Raw genomic sequence first — 9,925 nt, forward strand, 5'->3', positions numbered from 1 at the left:
TCTAATCCAGTGCCTTGAAATAATACCAAAAGAGCTCTAGAGCAGAAAATTCCCATTACCTCACCAAACTAATGTATCCTGTAGGATGGCACCATGGCAGTTAAACTATTGTAACTGTGCAGTGTGGATACAACTATGTTTTAGAGAAACTCTGTGAAAGTGAACCCTTGGTTTAGCTTCTCTCAATGTGTAGCTCTTCTTGTTCTCAGTCCATCCTGTTCCCTTAACACTGGCTTCACTATTTCACTCATCTAGATTCACCTTGCTTTGAAAAAGGAACATATCTATCCATCTGGACCAAGGACTGGAGAGAAAATGGTCTTTCCTATAGAACACAATACTTGTTCATGATTTAAACACATTGTTTAATCAACATTTAGACTCTTTCAGTGCAGTACAGGAAAGCAATTAATTGAAATCTAAGCACATATATTCCAATATCCTTGTATTCCGAAAGCTAAGCCATTTTTTGTTTTGTTTTGTGGCATGATTTTCTTTCTTGTTTTTTAGCACACTTTCAGCTGGATTCCTGAACAAACTCAGTCTTTTCTTAAGATCTAGCTCAGTCATTGGACACCTAAGCACACAAGCTAAGCTCAAGAGAGCTTGGACGGTACCACCACACAACATATTGGTAAAGTTACATTGGAAGACCAAGAATAATAATCTTTCTGGGTATTCGGTGACCATTTACCTCATTTAATATCTTTGGAATAATTAAAGTTCCACTATTTATTAAAAACTCTTCAAATAATACAAGTCAAGAGATAAACAGAAAGTATTTGGTCATTTAAGCATCTTCCCTCAAAATACTTTTAATTAATAACGGAGTGGTCTTATGGCCTGATGCATTGAGGACTTTCAAACAGGTTCTGTTGAAAAGAACAAGAAGCATGCCAGAAAAAAAGAGGGCCAATTTTGTGCAATTCCCATTCTCTTCAAAAACAACAACAAAATGATCCCAGTGAATGGTACCAATTAAATCATTTGTCAAGTATTTAAGGAGATAATAGCACAGCCTTTAAAATTATTAGCAAAGCAAAGGTCCCAAGGTGAACACACATCATAGAATTAGGATATAGATCATCTTGGCCTTATCATAATACAGTGGTTTAACTTGGGGAAAACTAAGAAGGTACATTTTACATTTCAGGAACTTAGGAAAAATAGTCCCTTAATCAACTAATTGGGATCGATTTTCCATGTTTCCCAACACTATATGGGTTTGAATAGTTTCTGCACACTATCCTCAACACAGACCACTTTTCCTCCCCTCATTTAAAAAATCATCCATTGCACCTCAACCTCTATGCAAATTTTTACTGTTAATTTCTCCTGTTCAGAAAAAGCAAAAAGTTTCCTTATTAAACTAATCTCTTAAACACAAGCATTATGAAACAATTTTTTTCCTATGAAGTGCAATTCTTCAAAATCTTCCACCAAGGACAGTCCACACTCCAGGAATAGGAACACCCAGAAACTTTAAACTGTAATACCATCCAACACAGTTATGCTTGTTTGAGACATCTCTTTCTTGAAATCATAATTCTCCATTTCGTTTTCTTGCATACAAGCCAAGACAGGCACAGAATCCAATGCAACTGAGAACCAAGCCCACCAGGAGGGCTAGAGCATCGCCCATATCCATAGCTTCCACAACAGGCAGCCCGATCAGCAGAGAGAAAAGCACGAGGAAGAGCTGGGAAACACTGCTGATAGCTGCCATGTTTCCAGTGACTACAGGTCCTGAACGAAAAGCTGAGCACAGAATTAGTGCTTCAAATGTATCTAGAACACAAAAACAGAGTTAAGGAAAGGAGGACTCTGATAAACATGACAACAGGCTTGGATGAATTGTTATTCAACATTGAGTATAGCCCTCTTTTATACTGAATGCACTGGCATCATATCCTAGCCCTTTTGTCATGTTGGCAAGGAGGTGTCTATAGTGGGGTCAGCAGACAGGGTATTCTAATCACTCCTGCCTCCTCTATTCCCATCCCATTTTGCACTCACTCCCTTGCAGGAAGCATTTTATGTCCATGTATATTTTTCTTTACTGTCCACCTATATGGTAAGGAAGATATGGATAGAGTAAACAAGCCCTGAGCCAGTGTGCCATAGTAGTCTGAGTGTTGGACTATGACTCTGAAGGCCAGGGTTTGATTCCCAGTTTGGCCATGAAATCCACTGGGTGACCTTGGACAAGCCACATGCTCTCAGTCTCAGGGGAAGGCAATGGCAAACCTCTTCTGAACAAATCATGTCAAAAAAAACCCCATGATAGGTTCACCTTAGGGTCATCGTAAGTCCAAAATAACGTGAAGGCACACAAGAACAGCAAGCAAGGCCTATCTTTGATATTTCCCTCTTCACTTCTCCTTACTAACCAGCACATGAACTAAACATTGTATGAAACCAGAATCAGCATTAAGTCCATTTGGATGTACAGAATGCTCTGGTTTATTTGAGTAAACCACAATATTGGTGTAAAAGCTGGTGAGGTGAGAAGAGAGCATACTTTTGAGATCAATATCTCAGAATTAAGCCAATGATTATGAAATCATACTTTTATTACACAACCTGCTGTTAGGACAATTTATCCCAGTGAAATAAAGATTAAACATGTAAAACAGTAAAATGCAATTACAGGTTGAATTTCACCTATTTTGAATTCAGAAATATTTCAAAATCGTCCATGTGGATGGCTGAGATAGTGACACCTTTGCTTTCTGATAGTTTAATATGCACAAATTTTGTTTCATGCACAAAATTATTAAGAATATTGTGTATAAAATTACAGTCAGGCTACATGTATTACACTGTATGTGTGTGCATGTGTTTGTGTGCTGTTTGCCTTCAAGCTGTTTCTGATTTATTCCAACCCTATCCCAGGATGTTATTGGCAAGCTTAGTTCAGTGGGGGCTTGACATTGCCATGCTCTCTCAGCCTGAGAGACTGTGACTTGCCCAGGGTCACCCAGTGGGGTTTCATGGCCAAGAGAAGATTCGAATCCTGGTCTCCAGTCATAGTACAATGCCTAAACCACTACACCATACTGACTCACAAATGCATTTCATGTTTAGACTTGAGTCTCATCTCCAAGATCTCATTATGATAGGCAAATATACCAAAATCTGAAAAAAGAAAATCTAAAATCCCAAACACTTCTGATCCCAAACATTTTAGATAAGGGGGAGTCAACCAGTTTTCAACTAAGAGAAGAGACTATTCCTAAGTGTAACAACTGTTCAGCAATTCCATGAACTGCCTTAAAAAGTGAAATCTATTTATCTTCATGTTTTGAAGCAAAGCCTAACAAGATACTTGTTACAAATATTTCTGGATAAAGATATCCTGATGCCCCACAGCCGGTTCCAATTGTAAGGGCTGATTCTCACTGTAAGAGAACTATATGGAGTTTCCACAGTCAGGAACTACTTCTGCACCATCACAAGAAAACAGTTAATAGATGACTCTTCATGTGCATGGAGCCACCTTGTGGAACAGCAGCCACACTTCCCACAAGACAGCCACAACAAATGGGTTGGCTCCATGAGTGTGAGTACCTGAGTATGGTCAGCAGATAGATTAAGCAATGCTAACATTTCCCTGAAGAACTGGTTGGCGTCTTGACTGATCTATTTAACTGAACAATAACTTTTATTGTAAATGCTATAAGCAAGAACAATAAATAATGGGTGCATGTGGGTGAAATTAATTTGAAGTAATTTTTTCAAAGAACTGTCAGCAAAACAGCTCATTTACTAATAACATTTGCTTTTTAATCATGGAACTTTACAGATCTATCCTGTTTAATGGAATATGATATATTACTAAGAGTCTATTATTATGGAGCAATGATGAATGGGAACATGTGTGTGTGTGTGCTATCAAGTTGCTTGTCAACTGAATTTCAGAGAGTTTTCTTAGGCAAGGAATATCCAGAGGTGGTTTTGCCAGTTCCTTCCCCTGAAATATAGCCTACAACAACTGGTATTCATTGGTGGTCTCCCATCCTAGTACTAACCAGGCCTGACCCTGCTTAGCTTCCAAAATCGGATGAGATCATACCATCCAACAAATTAAGAAGCACTCCTCTGGCCCCACTTTTAATGGAGGCATTGCTGTGGCCAGATTTCAAAAGCCAAGTACATTTGAGGCCACTAAACTACATGGTACTACAATGTTTAAGAACAAGGTAAAACTCTTTATAGTAAGAGTGTCTAACACACTCCTGTGGAAGGATTACAAGATGTTAATAGAAATTTTAGGAACAAAATAAACACTGAAAACTAAGCATCAATCTACACTGTAGAAAGAATAAAGTTTGACACCACTTTTGCTACCATGGCTCCATCTTACAGAGTCCTGGGATTTGTAGTTTTGTGAGGCACCAACACTCTTTGGCAGAGGAAGGCTAAAGAAATTTGTTTGTTGTTGTTGCATGCCTCCAAGTCATTTCTGACTTATAGCGACCCTAGGGCAAAACTATCATGGGGTTTTTACTTGGCAAGTTTCTTCAGAGGTTTGTGCCCTTGTCATTTTCTGAGGCTGAGAGAGTGTGACTTGCACAAGTACTAGTCCTCGGATTCCTTCGGATGGTGCCACAGTGGTATCAAACTGTATTATTTCTACAGTGCAGATGCACCTTCAATGGCAACCTTAGTTTTCTGAGAGGACTAAACCTAAGAATAAATTGAGAGGTTCTCCCTTTTGTGAGTGAAGAACCCACAAAGGTAAAGACTAACAAACTGATTATTTGGCTAGCCTTCCAAGTGCTACTGAACAGTTGTTTCCAAAGAAAAGACCAATATATTTACTCTGCTGTGTGAAAAAGACCAATATCAAGATTTATTTCACCACAATATTATCCTAAAGCAGGAGATTCACAACCACCCATATTTTAACTGTAGCAGTATCTTACCTGTGCAAATCTGTATTTGGGATTATTTAGCTCTGGGATCTAGGAAACTATACAGTCGTCCAGAAGAAGACCTACTGAAAGGAGGAGAGTGGAGGGAAACACAAAAAGAAATTTACTGAGTTACGCAAAGCAAATTTAATCCTTGTCAGTGGATTTAAATCCACCGTGGTGCAATGATCTGAGCGCTGGATTGAGGTGCAAAACACACTGCAGAAATAATCCAGTTTGAGACTGCTCTAACCGCCCCGGCTCAATGCTAGGGAATTCTGGGAACTTTAGTTTTGTGAGCCATTTTGTGAGACACAACAAACTACGGTCCAAAATACACTGCAGAAATAATCCAATCCAGTGTCAAACTGGATTATTTCTGCAGTGTGTTTTGGGATCAACCATTCCCAGGATTATTTGGCTAGCCTTCAAAGTTATGTTGAACAGTTGTTTCGAAAGAGTGTGCTTTGGACCTGAGTTCGAATCCCTGTTCAGCCCTGGAAACACAAGGGATGACTTTGGGCTAGTCACACTCTCTCAGCCTCAGAGGATGGCAAAATGACACACACACACACACCTTAGTTTGAAACAAACTTTGCCAAGAAAAACCCCCTTCATAGGAGCCTCCTAAAGACTTGACACCACAACAAAGTCCAGCCTAACACAATTCACACCATGAGAGTCTTTTTTAAGAGTCCTTTGCAAAAGCAGGCATCAGCAATGCTAGAAAATTGGGATAAAAGTTTTATTTTGGTTTAAAAAAGGGGGAGAACCAACCTCTGCTCAAATATAGAAGCTTTTGCTGGAAAGAGAGAGCCAAACCTGAGCAAAATCTGCTGAAAGGAGGCTCCCAAGAGAGGAGAGCCCCAAAGGTTACCTTCAAATGGAAGCAGCAGCAGTGGGCTTACCTTCCTGGAAGCAGCCATTATAAGGAAGGGCCTGTGATTGGTTCGCATTGCCTGCTGGGGCAGCCTCTGCCTACAACTCCCATCATGCACCGCGATTAGGCAGAGCCTCCATTTTAACTCTTCACAGCCTAGGCCTCCAACTGAGGCAGGCTGCAGTGCTTGTTTCCCAACTTCTTCAGTGCCTTTACTTGTGTGGCATAAAAACCACTACCAAAAAATGAAAGAAAACAAAAGCAAATAAATAAACCAAGTAAAACACACAAAAAAAATCAGATACATGCATTACAAAATAGAATAATAATAATAATAATAATAATAAAGTTTTATGATTTTATAAAATACAATATACAATACAACATATATTAAAGTGCATTCTACTATTTCCCTCCCCTCCTCAATGCATCACAAAGCTAAAAACTATCCAAAGACATTATTCTTATAGGTTCAAATCAAATTGAATAAACGCAAAGATCTGAGTCCTTGCATTACTTCACAAGGCTAAAAGCAAAGACATAGGTTCAAATCAAACCGAATGAACACAAAGATCAGAGACATTACAAAAATGCTACATTTCATCACAAAGCTAAAACCATCCAAAGACATCATTCTTATAGGTTCAAATCAACCTAAATGAACACAAAGATCGGAGATATTGCATTACTTCACAAGGTTAAAACCAAAGACATTATTTTTATAGGCTCAAATCAAACTGAATAAACACAAAGATCAGAGACATTACAAAAATACTACATTGCATCACAAAGCTAAACATCATCCAAAGACATTACACTCGTCCCTCCACATTTGCGGCTTTGACTTGTGCGGCTCTGATTATTCACAGACTTTATTAGTATGTTCTTTCTAGGAATAGCTAGGTCCTCCAGTGCAACTCTATGGTCAACATTAACAAATCTCATTTTATCTTAAATTAGCCCCAATAGAAAATCTGGACCCCATTCCTGCCTCAAGTATTTTATAAACAGATACCAAACAGATACCAAACTAAGTAAATTTAAAGAATTCTTTCTCAATAACTGAATCAATTTATCAGTTTCCATATAATCATATAACTTCCAAAGCCATTCTTGTCTATCTATATTTTCTTTCCTCTTCCATTTTGACGCATATGACATCTTGCTGCGGTCATCATATAAAATATAAGCTTCTCATATTTTTGTTCTATATTATCATCCGTGATCATGCTCAAAAATTACACCTTAGGATCAACCTGTTTTTTAATATCTATGATCTTCACTACTTGACTGTGAATCATATTGCAAATTTTTTAACCTTTCTGCATGACTCTACGATTCTATGATTCTTCGATCAATATGATCACATTGCAAGGAATATGGTTTTTAATAGAATTTTTATAATGGAATAAAAAGAAGGGCTAGCCTGTTTCCTGTGTTTTTGGTTCTGAAAACTGTTTTTTCTATGTTTTTAAAGCCCCAGTCATTGGGTTTCTTAGATTATCAACTTTTAAAAAGATCTTAAACTGCATCACCTTCAGCACTGTAGCTAGCACAATTTGCTCCAGACTTGAAGCAATTGGGAAAAAAAACTTTAGCTAATCAATGTTCTCTCTCAAACTGTCCAGCATTTTCCCCTACTCCTTTTAAAAAGGAAACTAGCTGTTTCAGTCGCACACCCCAAAATTCTTACCAGCAAACATCAAACTTTGAAAGCCAATAAATGTCTTCTATCAACCAGCTCTAAAAGCTTGGAATGGCCTTCTCTTTTTCTGGTCTGATTGTGAAATAGCATTTTTCACACTCTTGAGATATACTCCAAAAAAGGATTGGACCCACAAAGAGCCTATGCTGAGCCTTAGGCATTGTTGTTGTTGTTGTTATGTGCTTCAAGTTCTGTCCAATTTTTGGTGACCCATGGGTTTTTTGTGAGGTTCAGTGTTTGTGACTTGGCCAAGGTTATCCAGTGGCAGGGTGACCAGATGTTCTCCTTTTCCAGGACATGCCCTACATTCCAACCTCTGTCCAGGAGGAATTCCAAAATGTCCTCCATTTTGAGCATGACTAAGAAGCATGAATTTATATTTATATTAGTGTTTTAAGTGCTCATTTGATCATATCCTCCATTTTTCTTGTACATTTTGTGGTGCCTTGTCCTCCTTTGCAGTTATGACATCTGGGTAAGTAAGGATTTGAACCCTGGTCTACTGGAGTCCTAGACTACTATACCTCACTGGCTCTGATACAACATGCTGGCTCTCTTATGTTTTATTTTTGCATAAATATATGCCATAGCAGTTATGTTGGATCCCACTGGTTGTACAACAGTTGCCATGGGCTTGAATGTACTGGTTGTGCAACAAACATTTAGCTCCTCACCTACCAAATAAAAAAAGAGGGTGACAGCATGGCTACTTGTAAAATCATTGGCTCCAGTGGGATGGCACATATACAGCCTTTAAGAAATCTGTTGGGCTACTAGATACAGTGGACCCTTGTTATACGCTGGGGTTTGGTTCCAAAATCCCCCGTGTATAACAAAATCCGTGTATGCTCAAGTCCCATTAAATACAATGGCAGAGCAAAATGGTGTCCCTTATAAAAAATGGAAAATCAAGGTTTGATATTTTAAATTTATACTTTTTTAAACATTTTCAAACCTTGGATGCTTGAATCCGTGTATAAAAAATCTGTGTATAAGAACGACCGACTGTATATGCTAAGATAGTACTCCAACTGGATTCTGCTCTTTGAATGAGACCAAACTTCAAATCCCTGCTCATTGAAAATGGTGATTGAATAACTTGGGCCGTGCTCTGTTGCTCAGTCTGACCTCCCTCACAGGATTGCTGTGAAGAAAAATAGGCAAGCAATGACCATATAAGCCAATCTTCAAGTACCAGGTGCTCTTCCAATGTCTTGAATTGCAGCTCCCATTACTGTATCCCCCATGATGGGAGTTTAGTCTAACACTTCTCTCACACACATATCAGGTTAGGAAAGATATTTGGTTTTTGGAAGACATGTGACAGATAAGTGAAAAAAAAAAAAAACCACAAAATTTTCAAATGAAGGGAAGACAAAGTTGTGCACAGGTATTTAGTGGAACATTGTAGTGCTGCAAATAGGAGTAGGGAATCTTTTTGCAGGTAAGCTAGGACCGGTTGTCTCTGAATAGCTGCTGCTTACATACTTTTTCTTGTTTGTTTACCAGCTATTATTTTCTCCTGTTCACATTTTCTAGAATTACTTTGCATGGCATTTCTCCATCTTCTTTTCTCCTGTGAAATCACCGAAGACCCTTAAATCCCCTCCTGATCAACATATTGCTGCCCATTAATAGGAACTTGTTTGCAGAGCTCTGTGCAGGAGATCACATGCAGCCCCTACATAACTGTAATTCATTGTAGAATGAAAGCTGCATCTGGCGGCACCCTTTGTATTTCCTTTTTAAAAACCAGAGATACCCTTGAGTACAGTAAAAAAATATATGTATACAACTTTAGGAGTGAGAAGAAATGAAATGAAAATAACACTCCCTATGGGAAGCGCAGGTGTTTATACAACAGTTCTCTTTGCAATTATCCTTTGAACACCAATATAGTACAATCAATACAGACTTATATTTTCCCAGGGTAAATAAGACCAAACAGGCTTTTCCAAATAAGTTATTAGCTGATACCATTCTTCTAGAAAGTCATTCTTCATGTTTGTCTGCCTAGCAAGTCTCATTTGAAATGTCAACTTTTGAGTAATAAGAACCTCTCAATCCTTTAAAAGCCAATTTTGTGTGTGTGATGAGTACCTAGGATTTTTTTTTATGAATTTGGGCCTGGATTCCTCTTATATTGCATTTACAAATGAAGTATCTGAGATGAAGCAACTTCTTTTGCCTAAGCATCAAAATAATGGGGGTGGCGCTTCTATGCAATTTATGGTAGTTGTACTGAAGTCCCATTTAAATCAATAAAACTTGAACAAGTGATAATGATTAATGTTTCAGGTTGATTTCAATAGGATATAAGTGAAACTAATCCTGAATGCAATGTAGCAACTAACAGTCATGAAGCAAGATGAAGGTCAATATGAAAACCTGTACTTTGCCATTTTTACCGCACAAGGCAAAGGG

At 38.2% G+C, this 9,925-nt stretch overlaps 1 protein-coding gene across 3 annotated transcripts; it reads right to left on the minus strand.

Moving 5' to 3' along the window:
* Positions 1 to 683: 683 nt before the first annotated feature.
* Positions 684 to 5,845, minus strand: SMIM30 (small integral membrane protein 30). 3 transcript variants are annotated; one of them, XM_089524319.1, is made up of 3 exons: positions 5,825 to 5,845; positions 4,929 to 5,002; positions 684 to 1,788 (listed from the first exon to the last, which is right to left on the minus strand). In XM_089524319.1, the coding sequence occupies exon 3, from the start codon at positions 1,724 to 1,726 to the stop codon at positions 1,541 to 1,543; it is 186 nt and encodes a 61-aa protein (XP_089380445.1). In that variant the 5' UTR covers positions 1,727 to 1,788; positions 4,929 to 5,002; positions 5,825 to 5,845; the 3' UTR covers positions 684 to 1,540. The 3 variants fall into 3 exon arrangements, with proteins under 3 accessions (XP_089380445.1, XP_089380446.1, XP_089380444.1); XM_089524320.1 differs by lacking the exon at positions 5,825 to 5,845 and adding an exon at positions 5,794 to 5,814; XM_089524318.1 differs by lacking the exon at positions 5,825 to 5,845 and adding an exon at positions 5,694 to 5,786.
* Positions 5,846 to 9,925: the final 4,080 nt, after the last annotated feature.

The sequence above is a fragment of the Sceloporus occidentalis genome, unplaced genomic scaffold (assembly GCF_023333645.1).
Source record: "Sceloporus occidentalis isolate IW3139 unplaced genomic scaffold, rSceOcc1.0.p SCAF_5, whole genome shotgun sequence".
NCBI lineage: Eukaryota > Metazoa > Chordata > Lepidosauria > Squamata > Phrynosomatidae > Sceloporus > Sceloporus occidentalis.